The sequence below is a fragment of the Aethalodelphis obliquidens genome, unplaced genomic scaffold (genome assembly GCF_003676395.1).
Source record: "Aethalodelphis obliquidens isolate GAN/ISIS:26980383/991018 unplaced genomic scaffold, ASM367639v1 scaffold139, whole genome shotgun sequence".
NCBI classification, from domain to species: domain Eukaryota; kingdom Metazoa; phylum Chordata; class Mammalia; order Artiodactyla; family Delphinidae; genus Aethalodelphis; species Aethalodelphis obliquidens.
In genome coordinates this window covers 121,339-137,853 of record NW_020838083.1, presented here as the reverse complement: position 1 = coordinate 137,853, position 16,515 = coordinate 121,339, and the positions used below count along the sequence as shown (strand labels likewise).

At 43.3% G+C, this 16,515-nt stretch overlaps 1 protein-coding gene across 1 annotated transcript; it reads left to right on the top strand.

The window, feature by feature from the left end:
* Positions 1-6,328: 6,328 nt before the first annotated feature.
* On the top strand, positions 6,329-16,171 carry LOC113616436 (schlafen family member 5-like). Its single transcript, XM_027099740.1, is given in 3 exon segments — positions 6,329-6,407; positions 13,340-13,910; positions 13,912-16,171. Coding segments are annotated over 3 exon segments (1,035 nt in total). The 3' UTR covers positions 14,297-16,171.
* The last annotated feature ends 344 nt before the right edge of the window (positions 16,172-16,515 follow it).

Genomic DNA, 16,515 nt, shown 5'->3' with positions numbered 1-16,515 from the left:
GAAGAAAAGTGTAATCTGCTGTTTTTGGATGGCATGTCCCATAAATATCAATTAAATCTATCTGGTCTATTGTGTCATTTAAAGTGTGTGTTTCCTTATTAATTTTCTGTTTGGAAGATCTGTCCATGGGTGTAAGTGAGGTGTTAGAAGTCCCTCACTATTACTCTGTTACTGTTGATTTCATCTTTTATAGCTGTTAGCAGTTGCCTTATGTATTGAGGTGCTCCTATGTTGGGTGCATATATATTTATAATTGTTATATCTTCTTCTTGGATTGATCCCTTAATCATTATGTAGTGTCCTTCCTTGTCTCTTGTAACATTCTTTATTTTATTTTATTTATATATATTTTTTGCTGTACGCGGGCCTCTCACTGTTGTGGCCTCTCCCATTGCGGAGCACAGGCTCCGGACACGCAGGCTCAGCGGCCGTGGCTCACGGGCCCAGCCACTCCACGGCATGTGGGATCTTCCTGGACCGGGGCACGAACCCCTGTCCCCTGCATCAGCAGGCGGACTCTCAACCTCTGCACCACCAGGGAAGCCCAACATTCTTTTATTTTAAAGTCTATTTTATCTGATATGAGTATTGCTACTCCAGCTTTCTTCTGATTTCCATTTGCATGGAATATCTTTTTCCATCTCCTCACTTTCAGTCTGTATGTGTCCCCTAGGTCTGAAGTGGGTCTCCTGTAGACAGCATATATATTGGTCTTGTTTTTGTATCCATTCAGCAAGCCTGTGTCTTTTGGTTGGAGCATTTAATCCATTCACGTTTAAGGTAATTATCGATATGTATGTTCCTATGACCATTTTCTTAATTGTTTTGGGTTTGTTTTTGTAGGTCCTTTTCTTCTCTTGTGTTTCCCACTTAGAGAAATTCCTTTAGCATTTGTTGTAGAGCTGGTTTGGCAGTGCTGAATTCTCTTAGCTTTTGCTTGTCTGTAAAGCTTTTGATTTCTCCATCGAATCTGAATGAGATCCTTGCCAGGTAGAGTAATCTTGGTTGTAGGTTCTTCCCTTTCATCACTTTAAGTATATCATGCCACTCCCCTCTGGCTTGTAGAGTTTCTGCTGAGAAATCAGCTGTTAACCTTATATGTTCCCTTGTATGTTATTTGTCATTTTTCCCTTGCTGCTTTCAACAATTATTGTCTTTAATTTTTGCCAGTTTGATTACGATGTGTCTCAGCGTGTTTCTCCTTGGGTTTATCCTGTATGGGACTCGCTGTGCTTCCTGGACTTGGGTGGCTATTTCCTTTCCCATGTTAGGGAAGTTTTCGACTATAATCTCTTCAAATATTTTCTCAGGTCCTTTCTCCTTCTGGGACCCCTATAATGCGAATGTTGTTGCGTTTAATGTTTTCCCAGATGTCTCTTAGGCTGTCTTCATTTCTTTTCATTCTTTTTTCTTTAGTCTGTTCCGCAGCAGTGAATTCCACCATTTTGTCTTCCAGGTCACTTATCCGTTCTTCTGCCTCAGTTATTCTGCTATTGATTCCTTCTAGTGTAGTTTTCATTTCGGTTATTGTATTGTTCATCTCTGCTTGTTTGTTCTTTAATTCTTCTAGGTCTTTGTTAAACATTTCTTGCATCTTCTCGACCTTTGCCTCCATTCTTTTTCTGAGGTCCTAGATCATCTTCACTGTCATTATTCTGAATTCTTTTTCTGGAAGGTTGCCTATATCCACTTCATTTAGTTGTTTTTCTGGGGTTTTATCTTGTTTCTTCATCTGGAACATAGCCCTCTGCCTTTTCATCTTGTCTTTCTGTGAATGTGGATTTTGTTCCACGGGCTGCAGGACTGTAGTTCTTCTTGCTTCTGCTGTCTGCCTTCTGGTGGATAAGGCTATCTAAGAGGCTTGTGCAAGTTTCCTGATGGGTGGGACTGATGGTGGGTAGAGCTGGCTGTTGCTCTCGAGGTTGCCTTCTAATGGATAAGAATAGCTAACATTTATGAAGCACTTCCTATGTTCTGAGCTCTTCACTTCCTGAACTCACTGAATTCTCACCACAACCCAGTAAGGTATGTTTGTATGGTATTATCTCCATTCTTGCTAAAATGCAGTTTCATTCTTCAGAGATATAAATGGAGATCACCTTCAAAAACGCTTACCCTGAAGAGATGGGACACTTGAGACCGATGGATAGTTGTATCTGTGATAGAGCCAAGATGGATGAGAGGGTCAAGGTTATGCCTATCAAATGTTTACTGGACTTTCGCTTTCAAATGGGATATGAACGCTCCCGTCACAACTTGGGTAGGTCACTTAAGCTCACTGTGACTCACTTTCCTGATCTCACTTTTCCTGTAGTTTCAGGCTGCCCTCTGAATCATAAAAAGGAAATAGACATGACCCCACTGTATCCTCACTGAGACAGGAAATAGACTACCTCCCTTTGGTTTCTAAAGCTCCACTTAAAATATGCCCTTGAGGCATCCTACCATTTGCAACAACATGGATGAAACTTCAGGGCATTATGCTAATGAAGTAAGTCAGGCAGAGGAAGACAAATACTTCAAGGTATCACTTAAATATGGAATCTAAAAGGCTAAACTCATAAAACAAGAGAGTAGAACAGTGGTTACCAGGGACTGGGAGGTGGGGGAAATGACAGCATCTTATTAAGATACTATCAAAAATGACATTAATGCCATGCTTTAATGAAAAGTTATGATATTTTGCAAACAAAAATCATAGTGAGAACAGAGACATTCTTTCATAATTCTGAAAAGCTCTGATATCTGGCTTAAGAGAAGACAGCTAGATCTCATATCTGCTTCTGCATTCAGTCTGTTGCAATATCACATATCATAAAGCCTCTGGAAAACTCCATTGTACATTTGTGAAAAAATGAGACTGAAGAGGTAAATAATGTCTTGGTATTACAATGAAATTAGTTTTGACCTAGTGGCCCCTCAGAAAGGGTCTTGGTTCCTGAGACTACATCATGAGAACTGTTCTTAAATGTCCTATTTCTCTCAAGTTATTGTGGAATCTTCATGATTCTTTGCTGAATGGGGGAACATGTGAGTTAATGACTATTGTACTGTAATCTAATCACAGTTTTAGTTTCCTATGGCTGCTGTATCAAATTATCATAAATTTTGTGGCTTAAAGCAATGCAACTTTATTACCATACAGTTCCGGGGATCAGAGTCCAAAATGGGTCTCACTGCGCTACAATCAAGATGTCAGCAGGGGCTTCCCTGGTGGCGCAGTAGTTAAGAATCTGCCTGCCAATGCAGGGGACACGGGTTTGATCACTAGTCTGGCAAGATCCCACATGCTGCAGAGCAACTAGGCACATGCACCACAACTGCTGAATCCCGCGCGCCTAGAGCCCGTGCTCCGAAATGAGAAGCCACCTCAACGAGAAGCCCATGCACCACAACGAAGAGTAGCCCCCACTCACCACAACTAGAGAAAGACTGCACGCAACAACGAAGACCCAACACAGCCAAAAATAAATTTATGTTTTAAAAATGTTAGCAGGACCGCATTCCTTTCTGGAGGCTTTAGGGGAGATTTTGTTTCTGGCTCTTCCAGACTCTAGGCTGCCAGCATTCCCTGGCTCATGACCCTTTCCGTCTTCAAAGCTAGCAATGGCTGGTCAAGTCTTCCTCAGGGTGCATCACTCTGACACTCACTCTTCTGTCTCCTCCTTCTCTATTTAAAGGACCTTGTGATTACTGTGAGCCCACCTAGATAATTCAGGATAATCTTATCATTTTAAGGTCAAGTAATTAGCAACCTTAATTCCCCCTGTAATCTTAATGCCCTTGCCACATAACATAACCTCTTCACACGTTCTGGGGATTGGGATGTGGACATCTTTAAGAGGCCATTATTGTGCTTATCACACTCATTCTCAGTGAGCTAAAGATCTGAGGGAGGGTGTGGTGAGAAAATTCTGAGTCACACTTTCCCTTCCCTACACATGTAAAAGCAAATGGAGCATTGGGCTCATATCAGCTGGGCTCCTTCAGGAAAAGGATAATCACCCACTGGGACAGGAAAAACATCAGGATACTCTTGGATCTCTATGCGGGTGCTGGGAGGGCCAGAAAACCGATATTCCCTCCAACAACCTCTCTGATGTGTGATTTGTATAAACATTTGTAAGGGATGCCTCATCCCTCCTCCAAGTAAATTTTGTTTTGGTGAAGTTTCACCCCACTTTGTAAAATGGCAAATACTGCTCAAAATATTGTAACCATGTGTATAGAAAATTTACTTTTAAAATTTGTTATGGAGAAAAGTAAAAAAAGAAAATTGAAAAATATGTCTTTGCCTGAAAAGTGAATGTTATAGACAAGTTGCTTGGATTTGAAAGAAAGACTGTGGAGGCACTGATAGGGCTCTATGCTAACACTTGTGGCTGCAATAACCCTCAGTCCCCTAGTAAGAATTTCAACATAAAAGTCTTACCAGCCACAATGTGACTGAGCATGGGGCCCCAGCATCAATCTCCGTGTGTCTCTCATGGAGAACGCTGAATCGGGTATCTATGAACCAAGACATACACGCCATGGCATGCAGCCTCCAACCATACTGTGACTTCAACCTCCTATGCTGGCAGAGGTCACCGACACATGGCTGGCCTACGCAGTGATTCTCTTTAATATAGTGATTGTCTTTCTCTGAGAGACTGCCCAAACTAACTTATGAGGTCATATGTCCCTTTAACCCACCTCCCTTCTCATTAGCTTGCTCCTTTCTTAGCTTGTTGAAGGAAAAAAATGTAAATGTTGCATTAACCGCACGCATGCATGCGTGTGTGTGAGTGACCAGTAGTGGCTCTTGGCATTTCCTATTCTTGGCCAGAGCAAACACAAGAGTTTCACTTTTTTTTTTTTTAATTATGAAAAAATTTAATGAGCGAAAAAAGGGAGGGGGGAGTTGAAAATGTCTTTGTAGTCTAGTGAAGAGTTTCACTTTTAATCTTGAGAAAAATACTAAGAATTAATCATGTTCTGTATTCACTTCCCCCTCATCCCAAACAGACAAACATACAAACAACTGGAAAGGCCAACACTCCCTTTCTCCTGACCCTCCAGAAGCTTGAGACCAGGAGGGGGGCACGGGAGAGAGGGGCTGGAATCAGAAATGAACATGTAGTGGGGGGCGATTATGACCCCAAAGTGGGTGGGAGCTGAGGTCTTTTGTAGGAAAAGTTGAAGAGACCTGGATAATTTGGGGACCAACGGGGATGAAAAGAATAGTAAGCAGGAAGGACCCTGTTCACACAGCAGCTCACGGCATGATCTAGAGACAAAGATAATCTTTAAAACAAAATGTTTTAAAGGAGTTGGAGCAAGTTCTGCAGAATACACACAATTTACATATGATGCTATTTACATATGGTTTAAGTGTATATAAATGTAAAAAAAGCCATGCATCAATGAGTGACATATATACCTGTAATAAAAGTATAAAGAACTACATGGGATACTAACTTAAAATTCAGAAAATTATACTGGTTATCAGGTGAGTAGGGGACAGGCTGGATGAGGGAAGGAAACCAGTGCGGGATACACACAGGTTCTGCTAATAATTTGTCATTTAAGCTGGTTAGTGAATACATAGGTGTTGAATGTATTATTATTTTTGTACTTTCATATACCTTAGCTATTTAACAATGCTTTTAAAAATTAAAGAACCATCCCCTAACCCCAGTCCCCAGAGATGACCACAGGTGATGTCCAGACGTTTCCCTCCACTATGATTTTCCAGTAACTGGCCAGCATCCCCGTTGTTCCCCTGGGCGGCCCCAGCTCGGCAGAATCCCTTGCTCAGCGGGGCCTTGTCCGTTCTGGGCAGTGATTTGAATGTGCTTGGGCAGCGAGTTAGACCCACCAGAGACGTTTGTAGTCCTAAGATGACCTTTTTCAAGCCCCTTTCCCATTAGCTCAAAGCTTCGGATACACCCCATCCCCAAAGGGTCTGGTTGGACCTGATCCTTGACCAGGTCTTGAGAAGTAAACTAGTAAAGTGAGAGTCCCCGGGCCAGACTGCAGCGGCTAAATCCCTGTCTGCCCCAGGCTCCATAGGCAGCCTCAGTTTCTTCAGCCCAGTTCACTCAGACCTCGAGTTCTTGGGGAGAAGGTGGGAGAGAGAGTGTTTGCTGGGAAGGCTCCAGTGGTCCCTGTGAGCTGGAAGTGATGAGATGGAGAAACATCTATTTAAAAGAATTTTAACTGCTGATTTTGCTTTGTAAATAAATAAAAGACTTTTAAGAGGTCGGAGGAAGACAGGAGGGTGCCTCAGGGAGGGACCCGACAAAATGCTCCAAGGGTCCCCAAGGGTACTTACACCCCCGGGACCATGGCCTCCAATCAGTGCCCAGGCAGCCAGTTCCTCACCTCCTTCGCCACGCTGGGCCGCCCCTCTGGCTCTCCGCAAGGTCACCGCGGAGCAGTGGTGCGCCTCCAGCTCGTCCAAGTCCGGAGAGTCACAGGTGGAGTCTGAGCGAGCGTGGAGCCAGACCCTTTGCGAGCGCCCAGAACACGTTTGGTGATAGAATCAGGCTGGGTGAACTGAAAACTGATGGTTCTGCACAAGACTTGGGTGTGATGAGGTCTGCAGTGGACAGATGAATCAAAAGGACAGTTTCTCTTTTCTTTCACTGAAATTCCATCGTGTGAGCCTGGCGGAGTTCTCCCAAGTGACGACACTCTCGGCCGGTCTCCTTTGGAGTCCTTAGCAACAGTCATCACCCTTTTACAAATTCAAGTACCTTAAAAGAAAAGAGGCAGAATCAACTTTCTCCAGTTATGGGGTGGAGATGGAACGAAGGCAAAAGCTTCATTTACCGCATTGCGCTCAGCACAGCGCAGGGCCCAGGAAGGCAATTCAAGCCGGAGTCTAGGGGCACGGAGGCCTTGCGGGGGAGACAGCTGCAGAGTGCACTGAGCCTGGGTAGTCCCAGGAAGGGCTGGAGTGGGGCCGGGGAGGGCTGGGGGATGTGGGCTTGCATTGGGATCCCCTCTACCCCCGCCCACCTGGGTGGGGTAGAGAACTGCAAATCTCAAAAAAATTAATCAGAAAACACAGAAAAGCAACAAAGAAGCCCCCTCTCCCCAAAACAAAACGTTGCACCCATATACACCAAAGGTAACCAGGGCTGTTGTCCTTGCAGGAGTGGGCTTCCCGGTCCACAGAGGCGATACTGCTGGGCTGTCGCTCTGCCTCCAGTGTGGTCCTCCCTGTCACCTCCACTCCCGTGAGGGGTTACCGAGTGTAACTGATACAAGGCCCTCACCCAGAGGGATCAAAACCTTTGCTTTGGAATCAGGAGGAGCATGCTGCAGAGGGGACACTTGGCAGGTAATGAGTCCCCCGCACTCCTCTGCGCAGGTCCTGAGAAGCTTGGCTTCTTTCCCTCCCCAGGTCCTCACCTGGTTCCCCGACCAGGCTGTGGCACTGCCCTGGGAGATCTGGTTTGTTGGTTCTCAGAAGCAACTTCCAACAATAGGCGGACAGTGGAGGATCTGGCAGCTGGGACGCTTGGAACTCCAGGAGAGCCAGGGAGAGGATGAGGATGAGGTGCACAGTATCAGGGCCTAAATCTTACCAAACCATGTCTAGTAAAATTTCCCCATGGTTCAGAAGCACGAAGAACTTTAGAGGAAGCAACTAAACCAGACACCGAGGCTCCTAAAGATGAAGGCAGTGAGATGGTGGGCCTGGGGCAAATAAGTCAGTGTCCAGTTAATTACAAAAGGTTGTGTTCTGCAAACTGCCTGTAAGCCCCTGGCTTGGAATGTCAGTCCTCAAACCGTTAACAGCATGGGGCAGGGTGGGTGGGCTCCCAGGGTAGACCACAAAGCCCTGTATCCCCCATCAAGTGGCTAACTAGAGCTCTGGTGTGCTGTGTCTGCAGAGGCTAGGCTGTGGTGATTCCGTTCCCCTTCTGCACGTGACTGTCATAAGGAAATTCTTAAGGACTAGTGCAGTAGGGAGGGGATGCCTGACAGTGGGACTTCTGCGTTGGCTCCTCCCAGTTCCCAGACCCATGGTGGATCTCCAAAGGGCAGAGCCTCCAGGAGGGGATGGTGGCTGTGGATAACGTTTGCCTGGCCATCCTCTATTGGAAGGTGGTGAGGCTATGCCTACCTTGATGGGGAAACAGAAACTGATTCCATTTCAATCTGTCAGGGGTGGGGATGAGAGTTCTTTTGGCCAGAGAAGGAGGGAAGATAAGCCACTAAGCCTGACAGCTTCCTGTGACAGAAATGTTCATTTAAATGTCACAAGACTCTTCAAGTCTTTTGCTTAAATAAGAAAATGGGCAATCACAAATTTTAGGACCTTCTTGCAAGTGGACAAAGAGTGAAATAAGATGATCCGCTTGTGCCCTGATTATGAAATTTCACAGGTGTTTATGCCTATCAGAAAACAAATCAATTTCAGTATTGTCATGACAACAGAACATTAAGTAAACAATGGTTCATAGTTACAGTATCTTTCATGGCTAACACACAGGTTCACAGGCCAGAGTAACAGTCTCTAAAGAACAGGTGTCTTGGAAGACTCCTTTGCTAGAAAAAAAATCTACAAGGGCAATATTTTTTTTAATGTTTTATTTATTTTATTTATTTTTGGCTGCGTTGGGTCTTTGTTGCTATGCACGGGCTTTCTCTAGTTGCAGCGAGCGGGGGCTACTTTTCGTTGCAGTGTGTGGGCTTCTCATTGTGGTGTCTTCTCTTGTTGTGGAGCATGGGCTCTAGATACACAGGCTTCGGTAGTTGTGGCTCGCAGGCTCTAGAGCACAGGCTCAGTAGTTGTTGCACACAGGTTAAGTTGCTCCTCAGCATGTGGGATCTTCTCAGACCAGGGCTTGAACCCGCGTACCCTGCACTGGCAGGCAGATTCTCAACCACTGTGCCACCAGGGAAGCCCCTACAAGGGCAATTTTATGAAATGCAATACTTTCTGTTTTAATGCACCTATAAGGGAGGAGACAGCATTTTCTCTTATTTTGTTGAGGTAATTTTCAGTAGTAGTTAGGAAGGCCTGCTGTTTTCCACACCAAGCACTAGATTTCCACTGAGAAAGGACTTGGCAGGCCTGAGAAGTGTAAATTTACAATATGTAAAACAAAGGACAGGGTGGGGTGGTGATTATTATCAAATGAATATGGCGGCAAAGGTCTCCACCTGGAGTATGTAGAATTTCAGACTCTATACCACTAATCTTATCATAGATTTAGTTTCTATGGAAAAAAACTTAACAATAGCAGGCACTTAAATATCCTACTGATTTTTGAGCTAATTATAGTAAGTCCCCTACATATGAACCTTCAAGTTTTGAACTTTCAAAGATGCGAATGTGCATTCACATGTCCAATCACGTTAGTTCACGTGTCTGTCGTACACTGTCACATGCTGCATCCTCTACAAGTGGTTGTGCTTTTGTGTACTTTACTGTATAGTACTGTATAGAACACAGTAGTATAGTATCTTTATTTCAAGCCCAGGATGTCCGGAAGTAAGTGTAAAAGCAGTGGTGATGTAGCTGGTACTACTGTACTTTTTAAGGTACTATACTGTAAGATTAAAAATGTTTTATTTTTTGTGTTTGTTTTTTATGTATCATTTCTGTGAAAAGTATTTAAATCTATTACAGTACAGTACGATATAGCCAATTGTGTTAGTTGGGTACCTCGGCTAACTTTGTTGGACTTACGAACAAACTGGACTTACGAACGTGCCCTCAGAACGGAACTCGTTCGTGTGTAGGGGACTTACTGTATAATAAAATATTTTTACTTATGTCTTCACATTCACATATGTAGTTTTTAATAGAGTTATTTGGGTGTTTTTGACAAATAATAAACTGCACATAAAGTGTACAATTTCATAAATTTTGACATGTGAACATATCACTGCAATCAAGGTAGTGAACATATATACCATTCCCCAAAATGCTTTTTTGCAATCTCTCCCTCCCACTTCTCCATACCCTGCCACCATCCCTAAGAAACAATTGATTGGCTTCCTGTCGCTATAGAATAGTTTGCATTTTCTAGACTTTTATACAAATGGAATCAAATATGCACTCTTTTTTAGTTTGGCTTCTTTCACTCAGAATAATTATTCTGAGGTTTATTCATGTTGTGGGTACCAATAGTTCTTTCATTTTTTATTTCTGTATTGTATTTCATTGTTTGGATAACTAAAATTTGTTTCTGTTGATGGGCATTTGGGTTGTTTCCAGTTTATGACTTTTACAAATAAAAGTGTTATGAACATTCATGTACAAGTCTTTGTACGGATATGTTTTCATTTCTCTTGGGTAAATACTTAGGAGTGGAATGACTGGGTCATACAGTAAATGTATAAAAATACCAAACTCTTTCCAAAAATGGTTGTACTTTATGTTCCTACCAGGAGTGTATGAGAGTTCCCTTTCCTCCATATCCTTGCAGACACCTGGTATGGTTAATAATTTTCCCCATTCTAATAGGTGTGTAGTTTTGTTTTGTTTTTAAAGATTTTTTTGATGTGGACCATCTTTTTTAAAGTTTTTATTGAATTTGTTACAACATCGTTTCTGCTCTATGTTTTGGTTTGGGGTTTTTTTTGGCCACGAGGCATGAAGGATCTCAGCCACCTGACCAGGGATCGAACCCGCACCCCCCCGCACTGGAAGGCAAAGTCCCAACCACTGGACCGCCAGGGAAGTCCCAGGTGTGCAGTTTTAATTGGTATTTCCCTAATGACTAATGGTGCTATCTCACTGTAGTTTTTTTTTAAATGATATTTATTTATTTATTTATTTTTTGGCCACACTGCACAGTTTGTGGGATCTTAGTTCTCCAACCAGGGATTGAACCCATGCCCCCTGCAGTGGAAGCTTGAAGCCCTAACCACTGGGCAGCCAGGGTATTCCCTCTTTTACCCATTTTTAAATTGGGTTGTTTGTTTTCTTATTATTGCCTTTCAAGAGTTCTATATATAATCTAGATACAAGTTCTTAATCATATAATCATCTACAAATAGTTTCTTCTGGTCAAGGGCTCATATTTTCATTCTCTTAAGAGTGTCTTTCACTGTTAAGGAAACGTTCTTAAAGTCCAATATATCAATTTTTTTCTTTTATGTATTGTGCATTTAGTGTCAGCTTTAAGAAATGTTTGCTGAACTCAAGGTAAATATTTTCTCCTATGTTTTCCTCTAGAAGTTCTGAAGTTGAGAGACTGAATATACTAATGGACACTGGCCAGAACATATATAAAAACAGAACTCTGACTCACAACCTTGAGTTGTGACTCACAACTTGACACAACTCTGATTTCCCAACCAGCTTGGGAAACCTAACCACAACGCCTGCAGCAGCTGGCCAAAAGTGGTCAGGACTTGCTCAACACCTGCTAGCGTCCTTAACTTCTGCCCCCACTCCAACTCAGGACCAACCGAAGAAAGCCAAATAGGCTCTCCAAACCAGTGACATGAGATGCCCCACTTCCAGTAAGCCTGCTTCCAGCTTCCCTAGATCCACAAACTCAGATCAGAGCATCCCTGAGCCTTCTCTCTCTCTTTTCACTATAAAGCTTCCACATTCCTCTGCCTGTGCTTGAGTTTCTGCCATCATAAGTGATGGTGGCCAATTCCCTTGATATAGTGAGCTCTGAGAAAATAGCCTCTGCTTGTTCTCATGTGGGCAGTCTTCATTTATTTCCACATGATTTTAGGTTTTACATTTAGGTCTATGACACATTTTAAGTATATTTTTGTAAGTGGGGTAAATATGAGTTGAGGTTCATTTCTTTTGTATGAAGATATCCAATGGTTCCAGTCCTATTTGCTGGGACAACTGGACTGCATTTAGGAAATGCTGAAACCCACCTCAACCTGACAGCCTGGTTGTTCCAAACAAATAGTCAATAATTTGTAAGTTCCAAACAAATTTATATATATATATATATATATATAAAAATATATATATATAAATACATATATATAACGTATACAATACATTTCTATTACAAAAACATATAATATATTAAAGTATATGATATACATTTTTTTTTCACAAGATGGGAACTGCAAGAACCAGAGGAAGCTAAAGAATCTGTTCCATTACAATAAGGATAAATTATCAACTCAATCAGATTTTCTGCTTCCAAAAATTGGGCTATAAAGTAATCTGAGGCCTTCCCTGGTGGCGCGGTGGTTAAGAATCCACCTGCCAATGCAGGGGACACAGGTTCGAGCCCTGGTCCGGGAAGATCCCACATGCCGCGGAGCAACTAAGCCCGTGCACCACAACTACTGAGCCTGCGAGCCACAACAACTGAAGCCTGCGTGCCTAGAGCCCGTGCTCTGCAACGAGAAGCCACCACAATAAGAAGCCTGCGCACCACAACAGAGAGTAGCACCCACTCGCCACAACTAGAGAAAGCCCGTGCACAGCAATGAAGACCCAACAAAGCCAAAAATAAATAAATAAAATAAATAAATTTATTAAAAATAATAATAATAATCTGAGACTGCCCAGGTCTCAGTGAGAGAGGAAAGACAAAGCACCAAGAAAAACAATACACATCAGCACACCCTAGAGACACCCTGAAAGCTCTTCAATTGCCAAGGAGAACCTGGCAGAAACTGTTACCAAAATCACAGCATAAAAATCACCTCTTGACCGTTTCTCTGGTGGCAGTGGGCTTCCACCAGACTTAGCTCCTCAACCTGCCCTGCATACTTAATCCCTGCATGAATCTGGCCTCAAGCTCTGTGGGAATAAATGAAGTGAACAACTTCAGAAGAATGGCCTCAAACTGTCCATTTTCCCACCTTCCCTATCCTTGGCCTATTCTAATGGTGTATCTTCCTGTTTTTTAGGAGAACATTTCAGGGTAAGAACAGGAAAAGTGCTGAGAAGATGAGTCTCAAGATTGATTTGGAGGGACTTCCCTGGTGGTGCAGTGGTTAGGAATCCGCCTGCCAATGCAAGGAACATGGGTTCAAGCCCTGGTCCGGGAAGATTCCACATGCCACGGAGCAACTAAGCCCATGTTCCACAACTACTGAGCCTGCGCTGTAGAGCCCGTGAGCCACAACTACTGAGCCCATGCCACAACTACTGAGCCTGCGTTCAAGAGCCCGTGAGCCACAACTACTGAAGACCGCGTGCCTAGAGCCCATGCTCTGCAACAAGAGAAGCCACCTCAATGAGAAGCCCACATACTGCAACAAAGAGTAGCCCCTGCTTGCTGCAACTAGAGAAAGCCTGCGTGCAGCAACAAACACTCCATGTGGCCAAAAATAAAAATACATAAATTTATTTTTAAAAAATTGATTTGGAAATGAACTTTGTATGTTTTAAATGCAGGAAAAGTCACCCCTGGGAATGAGCAAAGGAGTGGAATGAACCCTAAACTGCAGAAGAAACAGCATGAAAGCATCGTGCATGCAATATGTGCTCTGCTGAATTCCAGAGGGGGAGTGGTCAAGGCTGAGACTGAGAACAAAGACTATAATTATGATAGTCATGGAGTAGGATTGTATCTGCCTTCAACTTTCAAAGGCTATTTAGATGAGATGCAGCAGGGATATCTCTTTTTGATCTTTGTGAAATCATGGATGCCAAAGGCCTCTGGTATATGATTTGCTTACCTGTGCTCCTCTTTGTGCCACAGACATAGAACATGTACTAATGTCATGAATCCTCAGGAAGCACTGGCATTCCCCAAAGGCAGGATTCAGACTCTTACAAATATTAATGATTCCAATTCATTAAGTCCACAGAAATTTCAGGTTCGTGTACAAAATGAAGGTAACATAAAGGCTTCAGCTTCTGCTTTATTTGATAGCACTCACCACCTTCAGTACCAGGAAAAGTTCAACTTTACTAAGTCCACACGCGTTGAATTTAAGATGTTCTCAACAGAGATGACACAATGCTTTACCCAAGTGTGTTTCTGCATTTGCAAACACTGAGGTAGGGTAAGTATTTTTTGGCCTGCATGATGAGACCCATCAAGTCACTGGATGTGAAAAAGAGAAAACAGATCTTGCCACCTTGAGGGCTTCTACTGATCGCTATATTAGGAAGTTACCAGTCCATCATTTCTGTACACAGAGGTGTGAGATAAAATATGCCACAAAATTCGTTGCAGTACACAAGCAGGGGGCCCTCCATGGATATGTCTGTGCAGTCAGCATGGAACGATTCTGCTGTGCAGTGTTTGCCAAAGTGCATAATTCCTGGTGGGTGAAGGACAATCGTGTGAGAGAGCTGGCCACAAGGAATGGGAATAGAATCATCAATGATTTTAATGTTTGCTGAGATGGGAGGAGGTGAGGAAGGAGGAAAGGGAGATATTATTTTAGAATCTGGGAAAAGAGAGGTACCCTCAGAGTTGCAGATGCCTGACATTAATTCCTATAGATACAGTTGGTGGGTCATTGCCCCTCTTTCCCTCTGCCCATCTTGAATATCCTGCATTCAACAAATAGATGCTCTGGCCTAGTAGACCCACTAGAGGTTGGTGCAGAAGGCTGTTTGACCTAGCAATTTCTGTTTCCACATCCTTTCTTGTGTTCATATTCAAGTCTCTTCTTTCCCTTTCTAATTATGAACTCACATTTACTTATACAGGAAATTCCTTTTTCACATGTACCTATGTGTCTTCTTTAATTTACTGTCACTTTTCCTTGCCTCTGCATTCTTGTAATGGTTCCCTCATCAAATATTCTCCCTTCCTCATAGCCTCACTTCCAATTTTGAACAAAAACACAATCAAACCTCTCTTCTCTCTTTTCCTTTCAAAAGCCAACATGTGATGCTAACCATGACTGATAGGCTGAAGAGTAGTGTTGGTGATATGCATGCACCTTGGAAAAGGAAAGCCTGAGATAATATCAGACAAAAGAAAATCAATCGTAACTTCAAGAAGAGTCCAGAAAAACAAAGTCCATTTCAGGATCTTCTCAGAAATCTATATTCATTGACCTTCACATCTTCTAGTCATATTTTTTTTAAAAATATAAGCACTATATATATAGTGCTTATATTTATAATATATATATACATATCCATATATATATATTTAGAGATATGCTCAGGAGTGCTCATAGACTCACTATCTGCAATGGCCCCAAACAGGAAAACAACCAAATTATTTATTGACACAACAATGGATAAATGTATTATAGTATATTTGCATAATGGAGTATTATTCAGCAGTGAAAACGAAATAGGGATAGAGTAGGATAATTAAATAGTTTAGAAATCCCACCAGAGGATTAAAGACAAAGAGGGAATTTTAAGGGAGTTTGGGAGACTGCTGTAAGCTAATGAGCACTCAAGAAAAGAATCCAGTAACTTAGCAACAATCTACACTACCTTGAAGGAAGACCAGGTGCATCCAAGCACCAGGCACACTCAAGCTACAAGTTCTTACAGTTAAAACACAAGACAATAGACATGGGGTTTGAATCTTGTTACATGAAGTCACGGAGTTAATGATCCTTGACGAGTAGCATTTCTGCATGTAGCCAAGAGAGGAATAGGTGAAAGGAGAAAGAAACTAGGTGAAGGGGGACATTATACTGAAACCTGAATGAATTACCACATTTTAGTATATGTTACCACACTTTTGCTAATATACATACGATTTGAATAGCGCCATGACAGTCCCGGTTAGATCATATAGGGTTCAAGGAGGATCTAATGATGTAAGCCTGTAACAGGGGCGGGGCAGGCATGAAGTTGCTAGTGTGTGACCCTTAGCATGGTGGTTAGAGGTCCCACACATGTAACAGTCAGTCACACAGGTCCTGGAGGCAGAGTATGGTAAGAGGCAGATCGTGGCCTTCTCCCAGGGCCCTCCAGGCCCTCCAGCCTCAGGACTGGCAGGTGAGCTGGGGGTCCTGGGGACAGGCTGAGGGCTGTGTCCTGCAGAGCTCCAGAGCCCTCTCCATGGCCACCCACTGGTCGAGCCTGGGCACTGGTGGAAAGACCCAGACCAAGTGCTGGACGAACGTTCCCATGCAGGGTAACTGGCCCGCCCAGGGACTCCCTCTTAGCCAGGGCCTGGGCCTCAGAGGGTGAAAGCTGAGCCTTAGGACCTTGCCCTTTCTTGTCAGAACAGAGAATAACATTTGTTTTGGTGGAGGTTTACAGGAACATTGTGACCTGCCCGTGACCTGACCTCAAGAACAAGGGATCTGGTGCTTCCCTGGTGGCGCAGTGGTTAAGAATCCACCTGCCAATGCAGGGGACACGGGGTTCGAGCCCTGGTCTGGGAAGATCCCACATGCTGTGGAACAACTAAGCCTGTGCGCCACAACTACTGAGCCTGTGCTCTAGAGCCCACGTGCCACAACTACTGAAGCCCATGCACCTAGAGCCCGTGCTCCGCAATGAGAAGCCACCGCGATGAGAAGCCCGTGCAACAAAACGATGAGTAGGCTCCCCTCGCCACAACTAGAGAAAGTCCGCGTGCAGCAACGAAGACCCAACACAGCCAAAAATAACATAAATAAAAACAAATTTTAAAAGAA